Source organism: Diabrotica virgifera, chromosome 2 (genome assembly GCF_917563875.1).
Source record: "Diabrotica virgifera virgifera chromosome 2, PGI_DIABVI_V3a".
NCBI classification, from domain to species: Eukaryota; Metazoa; Arthropoda; class Insecta; order Coleoptera; family Chrysomelidae; genus Diabrotica; species Diabrotica virgifera.
The window spans coordinates 185,868,030-185,891,556 of record NC_065444.1 but is presented as its reverse complement, the minus strand read 5'-3'; the positions used below and the strand labels follow the sequence as shown (position 1 = coordinate 185,891,556).

At 32.6% G+C, this 23,527-nt stretch overlaps 2 protein-coding genes across 2 annotated transcripts in view; one reads left to right on the top strand and one right to left on the bottom strand.

Annotated features, from left to right (window-relative positions):
• The window catches only part of LOC126880319 (zinc finger protein 678-like), an 86,696-nt gene that overhangs the window by 21,466 nt on the left and 41,703 nt on the right, over window positions 1–23,527 (top strand). The gene's annotated exons all lie outside the window — the stretch shown is intronic.
• Window positions 1,603–20,655, bottom strand: LOC126880880 (golgin subfamily A member 6-like protein 22). The gene is made up of 3 exons (XM_050644952.1): window positions 20,523–20,655; window positions 19,928–20,463; window positions 1,603–1,614 (listed from the first exon to the last, which is right to left on the bottom strand). Exons 1-3 carry the CDS (start codon window positions 20,653–20,655, stop codon window positions 1,603–1,605), a joined length of 681 nt encoding a protein of 226 aa, XP_050500909.1.

Sequence of the window (23,527 nt, the reverse complement as noted above, 5' to 3'; positions counted from 1 at the left end):
TGAGTTTCTTGATTTGCGTTCTTCCTTAAACTCCGTGCGTACCCCTTTTCACCACAATTGCAGCAATTCATGGTCTTCGTTTTCTTCGATGTAAAGCCTTTCACCATATTTACCAGCTGGTCAAGTTTGTCTTCATCCTCTTCCTCTTTCACGGTCCTAACTTTACTGTACCCGCCAGAGGCCTGGGTAGCTGATTCGTATTCGAGGGCGGCAGACAAGACATCGACCAGCGTCTTGTGACGAGCTAACCGCAGTGTTCTTGTCCGCATGATCACGAAGGCCATCAATGAATGTTTGAACAGCCAACTTTTCCATCATGTCTTCGGGAGCTGTTGGATATGCATACCGTACTAACCTGGCAATATCGACCTCGTATTCTTGAAGAGCTTCATCTTTCTTTTGTCGTCGATTTTTAAGCCGCGCCTGATAGACATACTCCAAATGTTCCTGCCCATAGCGCATGTTTAGTCTCTTCATAAGTTGTTCATAATCATTAGTTTCCTCTACTGCTATGGTCTCAAGTACATCTAAAGCCTCTCCTCGAAGAGCAATAACCAGGTTTACAGCTTTGTCTTTTTCAGACCATCCGTTCGCTCTTGCACCTGCTTCGAACTGTTTCACATAACTGTTCCAGGAAAACTTTCCGTCGAAATTTGGCACCTTAACACGAGCAAGACTCACACTCCCTTCAACTATCGACTGTGGCTCCAATTTGTATTTGGTTTCATCATTTTTAATGTCTGTTAAGATGGGTTCCATACCTTTGTCTACTTTTTCCGTTTCCTGCATTTTTTTTTCTATTTCCTTGATCTTTTCTTCAAAAGTAGATTTTAGGGATGATATTTTGTCATCAAAATCGGAGGTAACTTTAGAGATGCTAGCAGAGATCTCGTTAGTCATCTTGCTTTCAAGGGATGAAATATCACCCGAAACTTTCGAAATGTCGCTAGAAACTTTTTTTCTAATGATGTAATGTCTCCGGAAACTTTGTTCTCTAACAATGTAATGTCTGTCGAAACTTGGGAGATTTCACTAGAAACTTTGCTCTCTAACGATGTAATGTCTGTCGAAACTTTAGAAACATCGGAGGAAACTTTCGAAATCGACGAGATCACAGCAGCATGCTTGTCTTCAAACAAATAGGTTTCTGGATCTTGACCCTCTTCCTGAAGAGCGTTCTTTAGACGTTCGACCAGATCAGCCTTTTTACCAGTAGAACTCAGATCCCTTTCTTCCAATTCAAGTCTCAGGTCTGCAATTTTTAGCTTACACAAGGTAGACATGATCACACACTTTATTTATTACGATTTATATTAATTTATTTTTAAAGGTTCCACACTGTATTTAAACCGAAAATTTACGTTGATATTTATTTCAAGTATCCTCACTTCTGCACCATTTTGTTACGCGATTGACTCTACTATTTTATTTATTTCTGTTTTTAGGCACTAAGTTTAATTTAATTGACGTTATTTATTTTTAATAACTTACACTTAAAGAAATAAAGAACACTGAATTTATATCCTTTAATAACACTAATTTACACACTTAACATTAAAATACTGCATTATTTGTATACGTTGCAAAATAACTACGGCTTTATTAAAGATTAAACTAAAACAACAATTTATCTAAATGTCTAATATGTACAATTTACATTTACATTTATTTCGCGTCCGAACATCGAAAATCTTTCTCGACCGACGACTACAAATTTATCACTGACTCTAATTTCAAAAATGTCTCTCTTTATATAGTTATAAAAATTAATCTACTGATTTCCAGAAAAAATCGAAAGATATGTATTATTTACAAAGCAATAAAAGAAAGGTGTATTCGGTGACCTTCTAGATATGCCGATACGTTCGTAAACAGCTGTCTCGCCGACGAACAGGGTTTCAGACACTTCGGCGCCAGAAAGTTCTGGCGTTGACAGGGCCGCCCTGGGACCGTGACAATATCAAGCTTTCGCAAAATTTATTTGTTTCATCAAGTCTAAAATAAATTTATAATTCTTTTCTCAGTAAATACAATGAAATTAAGACAAAAAAGCATTGTATTAAAGAAGCATAAAAACTTACAACATGAGCTTAGTCCATTAAATTTTAAACATAAAAAATATAAGATTGTTAATCTAGTAATAATTACAATGTTTTATTTAATTTTATATCACAGTAATAGTTTTTGGCACTGAAATATCTCATAAAAACGGATTACTGGTTGTCTCGTAATCCATCTCGTAACTGAAGTCACTCTAGATTTAAATTATGTCTTTCTGCCACAGCATTTAAGTACATAAATAACCGATTTACAAAATTCATCTTTTCAAAATATAAACATTAAACTTAAAAACAAGCAAAAAGTTGGGTTAACATGAATTAACTGACAGTCAGGATTTGACAGAACCCTAAATAACATGATACGTAATTTTTTTGATACATCATACCACTTTATACACTTATGTTTTGACGACTGTAATCTGATGTACGTAATTCTGAACTTTACACATGTACGTAATCACTTTACGTAAAGGATACAGCATAGCCCCCATTATCTGAAGTATTAAGAGCAGTCAACGAAATAGGCTTTACGACGTACCCCATTTAATTAAATCATTAAGAAATAATTTGATGAGTAAAAAACTGCAATTTTTTTTAAATAATAATAAAATAGACTGGAATGACTTTGTCCAAACTTTCGAGGCAGATCAAAAAAGTATTATATCTAGGTCTATGGTCAACATAACCACCAAGCAAGTATACCCAAATACGTTTCAAAAGATGAGGGTAAAATTTGCAACCCAGGTTTTTAGTTCTTCTGTGGCGGAAGCTATCCGTACGGCTCATGATTTGGGTCAAATAAAGAGCCAGTCGGCAAAAAATACGGCGGCTTTTTTTAAACAAATAAATTGTTTGTTTGATTCCCTGAACAGCAAAACTTTAGCAGATCCAAATGTTTACCGAAAGGGTTTGTCAACATATAACAGCATACCGTATGACACACTAAAAAGCGGAATTGATCTTTTTAAAGAATTGAGGATTATGGAAGAAGACAAAGAAAGAAAAAATATTTACTGCTTGGATGGATTCCAATGGACTATTACTTCCATATTAAAGCTTTGGGAGGACTTAGAAATGGAAGGAATAATTTTTTTTACATCCAGGCTTAATCAAGATCCATTCAAAAATCTTTTTTCTGTAATAAGAAACCGTGGAGGCTACAATCCTCAACCAAAAGTAAGTAATACTTTTATAACTAATTTATAAAATTGAGTTAAACCCAATTGGGTATTCAATCGACGGTTTGATATATAATAACACAATTATGAAATAAATAAAAGTCTGTAAAGTGTTACTATCTCAAAAAACAATCCAACGTAAATAAAATTACGATTATCAAAGTTTTATAAGCAATCTAAGGCCGATGCCACATTATGCGTTTTGACCGGATGCGTTTCCGCCGCATCCGGTGAAAACGCATAGTGTGACAGATCGATCCGGTTGCGTTGGAAAACGGATGCGTTTTGAGTCATCGGTACGCGCTTACAAACTGCACCAGACTAAACGCATAGTGTGACAAGTCGGTTCGGTTGCGTTGGAAACGGATGCGTTTTAACCGCATCCGGTCAAAACGCATAATGTGGCATCGGCCTAAACGTCTCAGGCCCAGTCAATTTATCCTTTTTAATTGCTTTATCTGACAAATCAGTCTATAACCTGTTAGTTAACTGAATTCCTGGCAAAACCAAAATTAGACCTTTAAAAGATTTTTTTGTTGTATTGCTAATAGACTTTTTCTGCATTATAATACGTTTAATAGCATACTTCCTCAAGCATATGAAATATAGCGTCACGATTCTTTTTTGCTAATTTACTTTGTCAATTTAAATTTAAATCGGTAGACTACAATAAAAGCGTCATCACCACTACGATGTATTGCTAATGGATTAGGTCCATTAGCAATAATGGACTCCTAATAGGTGCTAATGGATATTTTGTAGATACTTATTATTTTGAGTAATTTTCTTTTTTTCAAGGTCAAGGGTTTCCGTATAGCTCTGCAGCATAATATGCATATTAAACTTATTAACCACACCGAAGGAGCAAATTGTGAAGATGACGAAACAGTCTGATGCCTTACAACTGGATTCAAATTCCGATGAAACAGAGCTTGAAATAAATCCAGGATATAGTGATGAAGCAATAGATAGCCTAGGTCTTGATAAACAAGCGGCAAATACTGATGTGGCAACGGATGTGGTTGATACTAAATCTGGTGACACAAAAATTATTTATGTACGGCCCACCCTAGAGACCTGTTCGGGAATCTACGTAGCGGGATATCTATTATATTATATATTAAAAAAATTCAATTGCGAAATTTGTTCACAAAATGTTAGCTCTGGTGGTTCAGCAATTAGCAAAGACGAATTATTAATTTTCAACCGGGATTATGGGACAAAATGTGAAGTCGAACAGTTGAAGCATTATATTTTTACTAAAAGAATTTAATACAATTTTTCTTAAAGTAAAAACCGAATATGGAATTACCATAAAAATAAAACAATATTATGAACTCTAATAAAAAATGGCTGGATAATTGCAAAGAGCACAATACGCGTGTTATTGATCAGCTAATTAAAATTAAAATTTTTTATACAGCTAAGTGGATCTCTGCAAAACTAGAAACCTCCGCGACAAAAAATGTTTTCAGTAAACCACACAGTAAAGTCAGAATTTTGTCATAAATACCCCTTAATTAAATGTTTCTGGGTAATGGAAATTAGAGTTTTGAGAATTTATTATTTTTCAAATATAACATAACTGTAAATGATTTTTCTATTGTAGTTTTTGGGTTTTCAGAAAAAAATAGAATGTTTTAAAAGTTTTTATTAAGTGCTATCAGAATAAAATTAAAAATATATTACAATATTGCATGCTAATATAAAAATTTAACACACTACCTGTGTATGTAAATTTTTGATAATGTAATTTATTTGTGAACGCTGATGTATTTCTGGGTAACGGAAATTCTGTTTTGAGAATTTCCTATTTTTCAAATATACCATATCGATTATCGATAAAAGATTTTTCTATAGAAGTTTTCGGTTTTTCAGAAAAAAAGAATAAAATGTTTTAAAAGTTTTTATTAAGTGCTCAGAATAAAATTAAAAATATATTACAATATTACATGCTAACATAAAAATTGAAAACACTAACTGTGTATGTAAATTTTTGTTAACGTAATTTATTTGTGAACGCTGATGTATTTCTGGGTAACAGAAATTGAGTTTTAAGAATTTCCTATTTTTCAAATATACCATAACGATAAAATATTTTTCTATACGCTCTGAGCTTCGCTGGTGTCGCTCCTGGCGGATTACTAATTCAACTTTCACTGGTAATTTTTAAATTTATTATTTAATTGTTATCGCTTAATATTTACAACGCTAAAAAGTAATTAAATTGTAACAGATTTTTTTAAGATTTCGCTAATCATTTCGACGTTCTATTGATGAAATATTAATTTCTTACTTCGGATACTTTCACAATTATCGTGTAGATGGCGCTGATTAATTTATAATTACATATTACGGAACATTAAAAAAACGTAAATTCAGTATTTAAAACGTAAGTATATTTAAGGTAAAAATATATACCACAGCTTTGACCAACTAATATTGTGTATAATTAATGTTTTTAATTTTAATTTTAAATTAATCACTTTGACATTTATGTCAAATTTCCGGTAAACGTTTACAGACTTGCCACTACTGGCGCTCACGAATTTATAAATATCCCCTCTACGTACGAGCTCACAGCGTATACGCTCTGAGCTTCGCTGGTGGCGCTCCTAGCGGATTACTAATTCAACTTTCACCGGAAATTTTAAATTTATTATTTAATTGTTATCGCTTAATATTTACAACGCAAAAAAGTAATTAAATTGTAATCGATTTTTTAAGATTTTGCTAATCATTTTGACGTTCTATTGATAAAATATGAATTTCTTACTTCGAATACTTTCACAATTATCGTGTAGATGGCGCTAAGATTAATAGATTAATTTATAATTACATATTACGGAACATTAAAAAAACTTAAATTCAGTATTTAAAACGTAATTATATTTAAGGTAAAAATATATACCACAGCTTTGACCAACTAATATTTTTTATAATTAATGTTTTTAATTTTAATTTTAAATTAATCACTTTGACATTTATGTCAAATTTCCGGTAAACGTTTACAGACTTGTCACTACTGGCGCTCGTGAATTTGTAAATAGAGAGTTATTGCCACCGCCAAATAAAGGATCCTTTATTACAGGATACTTTAATAAAGGACAAATACAGGACGGGTCTAAAAGAGTGGTATTGCAAACGCAGTTAAAGAATCTTTTATTTTGACAAATGACATGAAATATTTTTGTAAATATAAAAATAACCTATAAAATTCCATTTGTCGATATAAATTAAAATAAGATAATTGAAGAGTAAAACGTTAAATTTAATTATTTTGTCATTTAAAGATGTTTTGAGAACAACATAATAGAGAGATATCGAAACCCTATTTAACATCGTCCTTTAATAAAAGATCCTTTATTTTGACATAAATAACCATGCTTATATGTCAAAAGTGTCAAAATAAAGGATATTTTATTACCAAACGACGGTTTCGATATCTCTCTATTATATCCCATAATACTCATCGTTCAATAATATGGAAGTGCAATAAATTGGAAATAATATTTTAGGAGTTTTTAAATACTTTTGCATTATGGGTATATGTAATGGGGAATTTCTGGAGAATATATTATTAGGGAATAGTGGATATCCATTCCTCAACTACAACTACCGAATGACACCATTCCAGAATTTTCAGACAGAAGTTGTGTTTTTATAATCCATCACAAATCCCTTCAAGAATTGTTATTGAAAGAACATTTGGTATTGTGAAGAGATTTCCCATTTTACCATATGTAATGAGATGCAAGTTACCTTTTATTCAAAGAATAATATCAGCTTGTTCAGTTTTACATATTGCAGTAGTACATAATAGAGAAAACGTTGAAATACTGGCAAATGAGTGTGCTGTTGATATTGATATAGAAGCTGTGGCAGTACATTTTCAACCAGGAGCTAATCTAATGCGACTAAATTGTGTGTGTGTTTGTTTAAAATTATTGTTCGACATTTAAAGCTAGCGCTTAAACTAATTTTATTTTTATTGGACTGCAGTTTGTTAATAAATTTATAAATAAATATAAATATTATATTGGTGACTGATTTTAAGTATTTTATGATCATTAGCAGGTTTTAAATAATAAATTTATAACTATATACATACATGCTATTGGCGTTGATCTTTTATCCATTATGGCTCTCTCTTTCTTTCTTTTCACCTCTGGATAACTAGTTATCAGGAAGTTTATCTGACATATTAGATACTAATAGATATCTGACAGAGAAAAACTTCCCGTTAACTAGTTATCCGGAGCTGAAAAGACAGATACTAAGGATACTGTTATATAAACTTCCCAATAATTAGTTATCTGAAAATGAAAAGACCTCTAATCTGTCAGATAAACTTCCCGATATACAAAAAGATAATAGAAGAATTAAGCTTTATGCTGGTTTTTATTAATTTTTTTGGCAATGTTTAAATAAACAAATACTGATGGCATGAAATGGATCACGAACAAGGAGGAATGAAGAAGGAATTGGAGATTGTGTTTACCATTAAACGCATAAAACTGCAGTATCTGGGACACATATGATAAATCAGCACCGTTACTCCCTGCTGCAGTACATATTGCAAGGTACAGTCAAAGGTAAGCGAAGACCTGGTAGAGGGAGAATATCAATGGAACTGTTTCGAATCGCAGCTAGCAATGTTACGATTGCTATATGATTTCCAACATTCGAAACGGATAAGAACCAAAAGAAGAAGATGGCATGAAAATGTTAGTGTATTAATACTTTTGATTAAAAACTTTATAGATTCTAATCTATAAAAGATTAAATTTTCAAAAATAAATACTTGAACCTTTGTTTTATTTTGTTAACCTGTTGTTATATATCTGTTGAATAGAATTCTATTTTGAATCTAGAATTTTAACAAATCCTAACTTTCATTAAAATTTATTGATCTTATATCTTCAATCTCTTATATCTGCAATAAATATTTATTTCTATAGAAAAATGTAAAATATATTGAGTTTAATAAATGAGTTACTGATATTTTAAGTCTGATCATTGTAATTAGTAACAATTTAAAATTATTTACATAATATTCCTTTTTACAACTTCTTGTAATAACTCAAGCTTCAATAAAATGTTCTTTTCTATATTCGTTTGGGTCAAAACATAAATAATCTATATCTCAGAATATTACTGAGAGTTGTTTTTAATAAATAAAACCCAACATACAACTTTAATGATGAAAATTTAATCAAATATCAATCCCACAATACATAAATTATCAATCCAAAGAAGCGACAAGATAAATTCAAAATACAAGTGAAGTTAGACCTTTCTTCACATTTTTGACACGTTATGTCAAAATAAAGGAACTTTTATTAAAATAAAGGTGTCCTCTAATTTTCCTTAAATACAGGCGGCCAAAAATAAAAGACGCAATACTGCGCATGCTTATATGTCAAAATAAAGGATCTTTTATTACAGGTCGACTTAAAAGACGTTGGCAATAACTCTCTAATATCCCCTCTACATACGAGCTCACAGCGTATAGTAGTTTTCGGTTTTTCAGAATGTTTTTAAAGGCTGTTGTAAAGTACTGTTAGAAAAAAATTAAAAATATATTACAATATTACATGCTAATATAAAAACTCATACAGAAGTAAAAAATTTTGATTTGTATAGTGGTATAAAAAGTTTATTAAAAACTATTAAAATGTCATCCAAATGGATTGCAAAACGTTTTCGATCTGAATCAGATCAAAACGTTCGAATGGATCGATTTGCATGAAAATTTGGAATTAAGTTCACTTTACCCTCTACTTCAAAACCTACACTGCGGTGCAAAAAAATCGATCTACTAAAAATTTGGTCATTTTGGTCATTTTTGATGTTTTGAATTTCCTAAACCTGTTGTCCGATTTAAGTGATTTTTTACCACGTTATAGCCTTATCCATTGACGATATCGATGTAATAATATTGTTGCTAGACAGTTAAACTGTCATTGTATACCGGGTGTACGAATCAAACTGTGTTTTTTCTCAAAGTTCGCATCACCCTGTGGACTATTCTAACATTTATAAAATACTGAAATTAAAACCCAACTATATCCTCAGGTTTTCTTAACATTATGTCTTTCGATTTATTCGGTTATGTTGAATAATAGAAAAGTTAGGTACTTTAACAACTGGCCATGTTCGTCATCAGTACAGGGTGTTTCTAAATAAGTGCGACAAACTTTAAGGGGTAATTTTACATGAGAAAATAATGACAATTTGCTTTATAATCATATGTCCGCAAACGTTTCTTTTCTGAGATACGGGATGTTCAATTTTTTTTTACAAACTGACGATTTATTTATTGCTTTAAAACCAGTTGAAATGTGCAGATCAAATTCGGTGGGTTTTAAAACGTAGTTATTGCACATTTTTTGAGATACAATTAAAAATTTAATATTCACCAGTGGCGCGCAAACGGGTATTATGACCGATAATATTACCCGTGTACGCACGCCAATGGTGAATATAAAATTCTTAATTGTATGTCAAAAATGTGCAATAACTACGTCTTAAAACCCATCAAATTTGATTTGCATATCTCAACTGGTTTTAAAGCATTAAGTAAATCATCAGTTTGTAAAAATAAATTGAACATCCCGTATCTCGGAAACGAAGCGTTTGCAGGCATATGATTATAAATCAAATTGTCATTATTTTCTCATGTACAATAACCCCTTAAAGTTTTGCGCAAATATTTTAGAAACACCCTGTACTGATGACGAACATGGCCAGTTGTTAAAGTACCTAATTTTTTATTATCCAACATAAGCGAATGAATCGGAAGACAAAATGTTAAGAAAACCTGAGGCTATAGTTGGGTTTTAATTTCAGTATTTTATAAATGCCAGAATAGTCCACAGGGTGATGCGAACTTTGAGAAAAAACACAGTTTGATTCATACACCCGGTATACAATGATAGTGTGACTGTCTAGCAACAATATTATTACAGGGATATTGTCAATGAATAAGGCTATAACGTGGTAAAAAATCACTTAAATCGGACAACAGGTTTAGGAAATTGGAAACATCAAAAATGACCAAATTTTTAGTGGATCTATTTTTTTGCACCGCAGTGTATATTGTACTGATGGGCGCTTTTTATTTTTTAAGGGTGAAAACTACCCCTTATTGCTTAAACGTGTAAAAAAGCTTAAAAATGGTGAAATTTGTTCAGATGCATTACATAATGATTATCTAATACTCTAACTATAGTTATTGACTATTTTGGCCCTTTAAAAGTTTATTTTTAAGATGAAAACTACCCCTAATTGCTCAAATTTGCTGAAAATTGCTCAAAAATGCTTAAGGAGGATAAAATTTGATTCGGATGATTTATGTAATAATGGTTTGAGATTCTAATATAATTTCTGAGTATTTCAACCCTTAAAATGTATTATTGGAGGGTGTCATTACGTAATGAGTGCCTAATACTCTAACTATATTTATTGACTATTTCAACCCTTTAAAAGTTTATTTTTAAGAGTGAAAACTACCCATAATATTTATATTCATTTATATTCGTCTCGCCTTACGGATACACAATCGTTCTTTTTAGATTATAGCGCCATATATCCATAATTCGAAAACATGTCTCGAATGAAAGTTACTTATTTTTACGTAAGAAATCCAAATCTGCAATAAAAAATGGGGGTTCCCATTTATGATTTTAAAGTAACCCCCCACCCCACCCCCGTGGGGGTCGTGTTTGGTGCCATTCGATAGATTTTTCAAAAATATTGAATAAGTGTATTTTTCGATCTGATGTTCATTTCATTTTCATTAAATTTACCCCCACTCCTCTCCGTGGGAAGTCGTGTTTGGTATAATTTGATAGATTTTTAAAAAATATTGAGTACATATTTTTTAGTTTTTCGATCTGTCATTCATTTCGCGAAATATTCGCTTTTTTCTTGTGAAACTTTGGGACTCGCCCATTTCCTTACACCTCGCTCAAATCGTCAGATTTTTGAAATGTACACTGTTTTGCATGTACTTAACTTACCTTATCTTAATCTGACGATTTTGAGTTTTTCTAAGGATAGATTTTTTTAACGAACTTCCCTGCATTAAGAGCCATTAGAGGTACATTTTCAGGGTACACTCCTGTACAGTGGTTCAAGGTTTCTCCCCATGTAATAATCTGACTCAAAAATCCGAGCAACTGCAAAAATACCCGCTTTGGCTTCCCTATCATTACATTAATATGCTTCCAATTGGATTTCTCCGTTTTTTAACCGTAACTTTTTTATTTTTAATCTTAGAAAATTTGGTAAAAAATTAATTTTGTAGGTGTTTACAAGATCTATAAGGCTCTTAATATCAAATTCTTTTAAAACCCTCAGTCGCAAAAAGATGCGACTTTGAAAGGGTTGGTTAAAGTGGTTTTTGCATGTTAGTACAAGTTTTAATTGTCAATAGCTCACTCAATTATTGCGGTAGAAAAATTTTTTGCACACCAAGTTCTTGGGAATTAAATAACCTATAATTTCATATTTAAACATTTGTTCGTATATCTGATGCTAATCTTTCTATTCTGAAGAAAAGGGCATTTTTTACCAAACTACAAAAATTCGTTATTCGCTTTTAACTCCAGTTTTTTTAAAAACCAATCATTCTAAGAAAGTCAAACTTCTAGAATCTATTAATAATAAAATAAAGGAGACTGAATAAGGTCAATGACTAAAAACACCGCTAAGTTACATCATTATGCTTCCAATTGGATTTGTCCATTTTTTTAAATATATTGGTTTTTTAACCATAACTTTTTTATTTTTTATCTTAGAAAATTTGGTAAAACAGTTTCTTAAGTTCTATAAGGCTATTAATATTAAATTCTTTTAATATAGACCTTTTACTTTTTATTATAAGTCACTTAATTTTTGAGCTAGAGATTTGTTTTTATTTTTGGAGATAGACTTTAAATACTTTAAATTAGTTTCTATAAGTTATCCTCGAAAAATGCATAGTTTTCCCGACTTTTGACTTTGAAACTACAATATTTAGCATTTGACGAAGAATAACTAACATAATAATAAAGTATAGCTTGATTACTATTGGTCTTATAGAAATAAAAAAAAACCGTTTTGTTTATTTTTTCAAAAGGTACATTTTTGTTAAGTAAAGTTGTTTGGATAAAATGAAAACATTTTGAGTTATTAGCAGAAAACTACTTTTTCTCAAATTTTCAAGCAAATCAATCCATTCTGTAAAAATTGCGAGGTGAAAAGCTTCTGTTCCTGGACTACATTGATTTTGCTAATATAAAAATTGAACAACACTAACTGTGTGTAAATTTTTGTTAATATAATTTATTTGTGCACGCTGATGTAATTCTGGGTAACGGAAATTCGGTTTTGAGAATTTCTTATTTTTCAAATATACCATAACGATAAAAAATTTTTCTTTTGTAATTGTTGGTTTTTCAGAAAAAAATAGAATGTTTTTAAAGTTTTTGTAAAGTTTATCAGAATAATTCAAAATATATTACAATACACTCTAGCATAAATGTCTTTCTTTTTTACGAGAATTCCTACAGATTTAGAGAAAATTACGCTTTAATAATAGTGGAGGATCCGGTATAAGGTCGAACTGCACCGATGAATTTAATAGATAAAAATTATTTGATATGTAATTTAGTATGTTAACAATTATTATAAAAAACTATGGATGCCCGATACCTATAAGTTTATGCTGACTATAATTAATTAACTAAAAAATGTCTTTTTTTATATATTTAAAAAAATTTCGTTCCGCGCAGATATTATTTTATATTTTTTGAATTGTTTTAAACAAGACCACGAAAACTATGGAACTACAACTTACTAGAGGCACATTGAAAAAACAGACAGAGTAATGTCTATACAAAAAGAAGAACAAGAAGAAGTTTTAGACAAAAAAGGCCTTTTGTAATTGTTCTCTTAGGTTGATCGCTTTCGAGTTATATCTAAACAATTTAAAATTACAAAATCGTCATCTGTTTTAAAAAAAAAATTGTTTACTTGACAACGTTCAACGAACAAATATACTCTAAACTCTAAGCTATATATTCTTTGGTTGAACTTCAGCGTACAAGAGAAAAATTACCGAAGACCGTTTTTGTTTTGAATGATCCAAAAAATCTAAAATAATATCTGCCCGGGTCGAAAAATTTTCTTTAAAATTTATAGATACGTCAATTTTTTATTATTAATTAATTTATATTTAGAATGTATTCAGAATGCGTGCGAACTGTTTGAACGGGATCGATTGGCGCGGGAGGTCGCTGAAGCAGCGGTCGCCATGTTGCCGGCAGTATTTTAGCGTCATCGTGCGTGTTTATAAACTGACTGTCAGGGCGTTTTTCAATTTCGTTTTTTGCCTTCACGGATAATTCTCGATTTTATGGACAGGGTAGGAGCGATGGTTTTTGCTTTTTCGAAATCTATTTTGTGACCTGTCTTAATATGATGTTGGGCTAGGGCTGAAGTAGTATCGGAATGTTTTACAGATACAGAATATTCGTAAATACGGTTGTGGATTCGTCGGTTTGTCTGTCTTATGGTATGTTCATGGGCAACTGGAACAATATCTCATAGACATCATGGTCTTCATTGGGGATTTGGTCTTTTACGGATCTGACGAGATTGGACAACTTGGAGTGAGCAGTGAAGATGGTTTTGATGTATAGAGGGTTGAAAGTTCTACTGATCTTGTCAGTGACACCTTAGATAAAAGGTAGAAAGATTTTGGTTTGATCGGGCGGCAAGGTTTCTTTTTTGGACGAATGGGGTTTAGAGGTTTTTGAATGCTCCTATTGATTTGGGTTTTGTGGTAGCCATTTTGTAAGAGTTTTGCTTTATTGAACTAATTTCGAATAATCTGTGATTGCCATCACTAAGTCTTATGGAAGGGAAAACAAAAGTGTTTATCACTGAAATGAGTTTGGAGGGGTGATGATGTGACTGGGCATTGAGATAACGGTTTTTATGGGTGGGTTTTTGGTACGCGGAATATATGCCAAATTTAGTATATTTCAGCTATGTGTTTTGGCGAAAAAATATATAGAAAAATATAAAAGACTGTAAGACTTGTACACACTTCTATATAAGTCAAAACGGCAACAGGTGTATATTTTCAAAAAACTGATAGTGTGTAAAACATTTATTAAAAATCAGCTAAGTACTTTCAGCATATCAAAATGCCATCGTCAGAGCTTCCTATAAAAACACTAAGTTAAGAGACTTATTCATAAACATATTACATTTAAAATTGATTCAGTCTCTGATCATGGGTGAAAACCCTTTAAAATATATATAATGTCACATCGATGTCAGTACTTCACAATATGGCTACCATATTTATATTACATTGAACAGCTGTTACTGACGGTTTTGAATTAATTAAGAAGGAAGCAATTAAACAGAAACAGAGTCCGATGCGACCTCTATGTTATAAATAATAATCAAAAAATTTGAAAATGACTGTTGTCATATAGGTTAAATGAAGCCAAGTGGAGTTAATATAAGGTCTTGAAAGCTAATTTTTTTAATTACAATTGTTAATGTTAAAGTGAAAAGTTAAAATGTATATAAATTATCAAGTATTTTTAAAGACAAAACCGTTAATGCTTGACTAAATAAAGAAGTAAGATATATTAAAACAAACCAAGGAGAAGTCCCATTTGTCAAGTTCAGAGTTCAAAAGCTGTCTCTTTAAATTAAGCCAAATCTAAAATATTTACTTATTTGTAGTCAATGAAAGAAAATTCAAGAATGTTGTTACAACTTCTTTGAAATACTTTTATTCAACTCAACAGAAATTACAATACTTTAAAAACTGATAACTGCAAACCTCAAAGTCTGAATTACAACTGAACTGAACTATAAAATATCAAACACGTACAGTCGGAAAAATGAAAGAATACCCATGAACGAACATATAAAACACGCTGTTTGTCCAGTGCAAGTACATGTAACAATAAGAAAAATGAAAGAATACCCATGAACGAACATATAAAACACGCTATATTTTCTTGTCACCGTGTCACACAAAAAATTCGCCGGCGCAAGTACATGTAATAATTATTGTTACATGTATTTGCACTGGACAATTTTTTTTGTGACAAGGTGACCGGAAAATACAGCGTGTTTTATATGTTCGTTCATCTGTATTCTTTCATTTTTCCGACTATATGTATGTTTATATAGATTTCTGACGTTCTAGACGTCACCAGACATTTCTGGGTTATTCCATGACATCCAGAACATTCTCGTACGTGACTACTTCTTCTTTCTATGTAGGATCAATCTACGGAACTGTCATAACACTGCTCCTTCCTTTATAGTTATTCGCCTCGAATAACTGGTTTATCAGTGCCTGGTTGAAGCCAACAGGGTGGATCAGTTCCATGATATGGGGCTAATCTCTAAATATGAACTACCTTGGTTTTACTTCTAGCTGAAAACAAGATGCGGTAGACTAGATCATTTATTTTTTTAAGACGGTGTACGGGCCTTCCCAGTTTCGTTGAAGTTTCGAGCAAAGTCCTTTCTTGCGTGTGGGATTGTATAGCCATACTGAGTCACCTCTTTTGAAAGTTGTCCCAGTAGCTTGCACATCGAACCTGAACTTGGCTTTATCACTTTGAAGCTTCAAACTTTTACGGGCAAATTCGTGGACTTTTTCCAGTTTTTCTCTTAAGTTTTATGGGTACATCAGGGATGAAGGTTCTTCTTCGCAGGTAGGCAATTTTCCGAAACTAAGATCTTGAGGAAGCTTCATTTCTCTTCCGGTGATCATCATTGATGGAGAATAACCGGTTGCTTCATGTTCAGAACTTCTGTAGGCTAACAGGAATGGAGGAATTAGGGTATCCCAATCTTTTTGATTATCAGCAACAAAAATTGAGAGGTATTGACAAATAGTTCTATTATGTATTTCGATCATTCCGTCTGATTGTGGGTGGAGAGGCGTAGTGCGAGTTTTCTTAATACCCAAGATTTTCATTAATTCTTGCCATAATTCTGATTCAAAATTTCGTCCTTGATCAGAATGCAATTCTAAAGGAACTCCATGTCTTATACGACGTGTGTTATAAATGCTTCGGCTACTGTAGTCGCTTCTTGATTAGGAAGGGGTGCAATTTCAGGCCATTTTGAAAAATAATCCATTGCAACCATTAAGTACTTGTTACCTCTCTGTCGTTCGAAGTGGACCGAGAATATCAACGGCAAGTCGTTTAAAAGGCTCTCCGGAAAGATATTGTGCCATTTTACCACGACTTCTTGTTCTAGGGCCTTTTCTACCGTTACATAAATCACATTTCTTACACCAATCTTCTACATCTCGGCGACAATTTATCCAATAAAATCTGTCTCGAACTCTGGCCAGTGTTCTTTTTACTCCAATATGCCCTCCATATAGGCTGCTATGAAGTTCTTGCAACACACTTTTAATGTGTGATTTTGGCAGTTCCCCTTTTTGAACTATACGTACTCCATCGGGACTTTCCCACTTCCGATATAACAGACCATTCGAAAGATGCAAAGATTCCCACTGAGCCCAGTACTCCTTTATAGTTCGACTGTATTTAGATATTTCCTGCCAAAGAGGTCTTACTCCATTTTTAAGCCAATCTCGTATAACTCTTAAGTCGTTATCTTTCTTTTGACTCTTTTCCAGAGAAGTCTGGTCATTATCTTCTTGCTGTTCAACTGTGGTCATCCGCAGACTTACTTCTTCGCGGAATGGGACGTTTCATCGCCGCCGGTTCATCGCCGTCGTTTCGATGCCGCCGGTTCACCGCCAGTCCATTTCATCGTCGTCCGTTTCATCGCCAGTTAGTCAGTTGATTTTATATTATGGAAGATGACACGACACGACGTTAAATTCAGTTCAGAACTTATGACAATTAAACAGATAAAAAATATTATTATATTTACTGTTCTACTTCCCCTAAATTTTTGTACAGACATTTTGGGTTCTTTTCGAATTTAAGAAACAGTTTCTCTTGGTTGGAAATGTTGACCGTAAAATTTAAAATATTACCTTATAATATTATTTTATATTATAAAAGTTTATTAAAAGATTAAGTATGGCAACCGGAATTGTCATATCTCGCATTTCCTAGAATTCCTAATTAATACTAAAAATAAATAATAAAAATGTTAAAGACGGCGTCCCACCATCAAATAATTTGATCAAACTGGTTTGAGCAAACTGAAAGTGACAGTTAGTGACGTCACATCCTGAGTGTACATTGTGGATAATAATGAAAAATTTTAATTTTAAATAAAGTACAAACAAGTTAGACAACTCAATACAAAAAATTTGATCAAACTAGACTGATAGTGAGAGCACAGATTTTTAGAATTTCAAAAAAACTTCAATTGTGACGTCACTTTGACGTACTTCCGGAGTTTGCTCAAACTGTTTGATCAAATTATTTGATGGTGAGACGCGGCCTTAACTGTCGAAAATTCGGAAATATATCAGATAGCGATTAACTGACGCGATGAATCGGCCGGCGATGAACTGGCGGCATCGAAACGGCGGCGATGAAACGTCCTAGACCCCTTCTTCGGTTACATTCTCTTTTTGTTCCAACTGACATTGGCTTTGAACTTGTAATTCTTGTAAAATTGTTTATTTAACACATTCTTCTCTTTCATCAGTTTCTGACATTTGTTTTCTAGATTGGACTGTGTAGTTTTTGCATTATTTTGAATTACCTTACACTCTTCTTGGAATATTGACACCTGGGGTGGGATTCTGTGTACAATCGCTAACGCCGATCGCTTTCTATCGATGTCAATATATTTGAATTTTTAGTTTTAATTCAAATATTTTCTTGTTTTACTAAGTGTCACTTCAGCATCAATTAGAGTATAACCTAGCAAAACTAGAAAATAATTCAATTAAAGCTAAAAATTCAAATATTTTCACGACAATTGACATCGATAGAAAGTTACGTGTAGATATCTACAGTGCACGGAATCTAGCCCCAGTTCTCTTAACTTTTCTGTTTCATTTTTACTAATCGCTAGTTGCTCTTTCAAATAAACAACTTCAGATGCCAAAGCATTTTTTTTTATTAATTTCTTTGAGACCTGTATCTCCTATCATCTCTAGTGGGACTTTGTGACAGGCTTCTAAGTGTCGATCTAGGCGATCTTCTGACCTCATTCTTTGATTCTTCATTTATTGCCTGGAAACGGCTTCTGAAATTATTTTGCTTATGTCCCATTTTTCAGCAATTAAAACATCTTCTACTTTGATTATGTGACTTTTGTTGAATATTTTGTAGTATACTTAACATCTGGGATAAAATTAATTGTTGATTATCTACGGTAGTGACTTGCTCATTTTCTTTAACTGTTATTTCTTTTAACTTTGGAAGATATTTGGAAATACTTTTCGCCACTTCGTACTCCTGGGCTGGGATTAGTGCTTTATCTAGCGATTTGTGGTGTTGTAATCGCAGAGCTAGTTGCATTCAACATCCTGTAATCCATCTATGAATGCCTGTATCCCGATTTGTTTTAGAAAATCATTAGGTGCCTGAGGGTATGCTAAATGCAATAATCTTTTTATATCGGCTTCGAACTCTTGTAAGCTTTCGTTAGGTTTTTGATATCTAACTTTCAGTTGACTCTGGAAAACCTGCTTTAGGTGCTGCTGGCCATATCTTGTCTCTAAAGCTTGTGAAAAAGAAACATCTGAAGAAATGGAAATAAAGAGAGGAGTCAGGCAAGGCTGCATAGTATCACCTCTATTATTTAACGCTTATTCTGAAGAGGTAATGCGAGAAACTCTGGAAGATGAAACAGTCGGCATAAGAGTAAATGGAGTCTTCGTTAACAACATCAGATATGCAGATGATACAGTAATAATAGCCGATAGTTTACAAGACCTGCAAAGACTCGTGAGTAAAATAGTAAGGTGTAGTAGGGAGTACGGACTCTCTCTCAATATCAAAAAGACGAAGTTTATGAAAATTAGTAAAAACAACCATAATACTAACGAAATCTTGATAGTAGAGGGCCAGCAGATCGAAAGAGTAAAAAAGTACACTTACCTAGGAACACTTATAACAGAAAATAATGATTACACTGCAGAAATAAAAGTCAGAATCGAAAAAGCACGTTCCAATTTTATAAAAATGAAAAAGGTCCTATGTAGCAAAGATTTAACATTAGCTCTTAAAGTACGCCTAACAAAATGTTACGTCTACAGTGTTCTATACTATGGAGTGGAATCATGGACGTTAAATGTAGAGACAATGAGACGACTTAACGCCTTTGAAATGTGGACCTATAGAAAAATTATGAGGGTTTCCTGGGTAGATAGAGTTACAAACAATGAAGTACTGAGAAGAATAGGTAAAGAAAAAGAAGTTGAACTTACAGTTAAAGAAAAGAAGCTACAGTATCTCGGACATGTGATGCGGGGCGAGAAGTATGGCATCCTACGACTCATAATGCAGGGAAAGATAGATGGCAGAAGAAGCATCGGAAGAAGACGAATTTCATGGTTGAGGAACCTGAGAGAGTGGTTTGGATGCAGCTCAAAACAACTATTTAGAGCTACTGCCTCAAAAATTAAAATAGCTATGATGATGGCCAACCTCCGCAGCGGAGATGGCACCTGAAGAAGAAGAAGAAAGCTTGTACGAGCGACATATAACTAACTGCATCCTGGGGAAGAAATTGTAGAACGGTTGCTGCTTGTCCTCTAAGTGACACTACCAAGGAAGCAGCCATTTCTTTCTCGGTCCATCCATTTGCTCTGGCTGATACGTTTCCCATGCCATCGAACGTAGGTGGTTTCAAAATTTTGGTTGTCCTAATTGCACCAGGTTCAACTACGGAATTTGACGAAGCTATATGTTCTGATTCGATATTTGTTGCTGAAACAATATTGGATAAAGAAGATTGGTTTTTAATTTTTCTTTCTAAATCAACTATTTGTCTTTCCAAATTAAATTTCAGATCGCTTTGTTGCTGTTTTATTTTACTTTCAAAATCGTTTTGCTGTTGTACTAGTTTATGGTCTAAATAGTTTTGTTGTTCGTCTATTTTGTTTGTTAAATCGTTTTGTTGTAGTATTAGTTTATTTTCTAAATAGTTTTGTTGTTCGTCAATTTTGTTTTTTAAATAAGTTTTTATATCTTTATGTTGTTCCTCTAATTTATCTATTCTACTAGTAATTTGACTTATACCTCTAACTAAAAATTTTCGTGAATTTGAGATAAACTATTTATAATTTCTACCTCTGCTTGTCTACGCCTCTTTTCTTTTTCTTTCTCTTCTTGTCTACGCATCTCTTCGACTTCTTGCCTACGCTTTTCCTTCACCTCCCTACGCTGCTCCTTTTCCTCTTTCTCTTCTTGTCTACGCTTTTCTTCATCTTCTTTCATTTTTATAAACCATGCAGGGGTCCTGACGTATCCATTTCCTTACTAAATGCTGTAGATCTCGTATTAACCATTCAAAAATAATTAAATACTTCTTCCAGCCCACCGCTGTCGCCAATGTTACAACTTCTTTCAAATACTTTTATTCAACTCAACAGAAATTACAATACTTTAACAAACTGATAACTGCAAACTTCAAAATCTGAATTACAACTGAACTGAACTATAAAATGTCAAACACATATGTATGTTTATATAGATTTCTGACGTTCTAGATGTCACCAGACATTCTGGGTTATTCCATGACACCCAGAACATTCTCGTACGTGACTACTCCTTTTTTTCACGTCGTGGGACTCTTTCTATGTAGGATCAATCTACGGAACTGTCATAACAATATTAAAAAGTAATGTTCAAAAAACTTTAGCAATTGTTGGGCATGCTGAATACTAAAAACTATTAAAGCAATATTTGGTCAAGCATTAACGATTTTGTTTTTAAAAATACTTTGATAATTTATATACATTTTAAGTTTTCACTTTACCATTAACAATTGTAATTTAAAAAAATTTAGCTTTCAAGAATTTATATAACTTCACTTGACTTCATTTAACCTATATACAGTGCTAGTCAAAAGTCCGTACCCCCCCTCGTATCTTTTGAACGGTTATACCTATAATAGTGAAATTTGGAGATAGGAAATAAACGGACGTAAGCTTCTTAACTAGTCATGACAGGTGACGTAATAGTGACAGATGACTTTACAGCGCCACTGTGACAGATAATTTTAAATGGGACCTTATGGCAAGTGACACCTCGTTTGAAAGGTATTGAAAATACCTATTCAGTCATACTAATATTGTTTAAGTTTAAGCTAATTTTGACGAATTAATGAAATAAATATAAAATTGTAGTTTCATTTAATTAATTCAAAATTCAAAATTCCGCCTATGATTACTTGTCAAAAAGGTTGACGTTGACGTAAAAACTACTAGAGAATCGAAAAACGTCAACTTTTTTGACAAAAAAACCATAGGCGTACATTTGAATTTTTATTAATTAAATGCGAAGCTACAATATTATATTTATTTAATTTATTCACCAAAATCAAAATCAACTAAAACACAAAAAAATTAGTATGGCTGAGTAGGTATTTTGAATACCTTTCAAATGAGGTATCACTTGCCATAAGGTCCCATTTAAAATTATCGGTCACAGTGGCTCTGTAACGTCATCTGTCACTATTACGTCACCTGTCATAACTAGTTAGGAAGCTTACGTCAGTTAATTTCCTCCATCCAAATTTCACTATTATAGGTAAAACCGTTCAAAAGATAAGAGGGGGGGTACGGACTTTTGACTAGCACTGTATATATATATATATATATATATATATATATATATATATATATATATATATATATATATATATATATATATATATATATATATATATATATGACAACTTAGTCGTTTTCAAATTTTTTTATTACTTAATGATACAGAGGTCGCATCGGACTCTGTTTCCATTTAATCGCTTCCTTCTTCATCAACTGTCAGTAACAGCTGTTCAATGTAATATATGGTAGCCATATTGTGAAGTACTCACATCGATGTGATATTATATAGGGTGTAACAAAAATGCAGGTCATAAATTAAATCACATATTCTGGGATCAAAAATAGTTCGATTGAACCTAACTTCTTCTTCTTCTAAGGTGTCTATCCGTTCCGGATGGTGGCGATCAGCATGGCTATCCTAACTTTGCTTGCTGCTATTCTGAATAGTCCGGTTGTCGATGTATTAAACCACTTTCTCAGGTTTTGAAGCCAAGATATTCTTCTTCTCCCTGGTCCTCTCTTTCCACATACCTTGCCTTGAAAAATGAGTTGCAACAAGCCTTATCTCTGTTCATTCCTCATAACATGATTGTTAATCTCGCATTTCTTGCCTATTCTACGTAGAACCTCAACATTAGTCACACGACCCACCCACGAAATTCTTAAAATGCGCCTGTAACACCACATCTCGAATGCCTCGTGTTTTTTTGTTACACCCTGTATATATTTTAAGGGGTTTTTACCCGTGATCAGAGGCTTAGCCCTGAATAAATTTTAAATGTAATATGTTGGTCTCCAATTACTCTTCTATTGAGGTGTTTATACCTATAAGACGTAATTTTTCTATTTTTGTACTTTCTATGAATAAGTCTCGTAACTTACTGTTTTTATAGGAACCTCTGATGATGGTATTTGGATCTGCTGACAGTTGCCGTTTTGACTGAAACATATATGTTAGTTTTTTATTTTAGGCTTTCCCCAAGAGAAGAACGCATTGGAGAGTATGAAAACAATTCCCGCGGATACATCTAATAAAGAACAACATACTAGTCAACCTGTTGAAGAAAATACATTAAAATGTGAAATTTGTGTCAAGGAGTTTGCCACTAGAAAGTCATTAAATAGACACATAAAAATTCACATTGGTGAAAAACCACACAAGTGTGAAATTTGTTTTAAGCAGTTTAGTCGAGTTGAAATTTTAAAAAATCATTTAAGGGTACACACTGGAGATAAGCCTTATAAGTGTGAAATTTGTTTAAAGCCGTTTAGTAGCACAAGTCATTTGAAAAAACATTTGAGAGTGCACACTGGAGAAAAACCATACAAGTGTGAAATTTGTTTTAAGCACTTTACTAACACAAGTCATTTGAAAAACCATTTGAGAGTACATACCGGAGAAAAACCTTATGGGTGTGAAATTTGTTTAAAACAATTTAGTGAAGCAAGTACTTTGAACAGACATTTAAGAATACACACTGGAGAAAAACCACACAAGTGTGAAATTTGTTTTAAACAGTTTGCTCGGAAAGGTA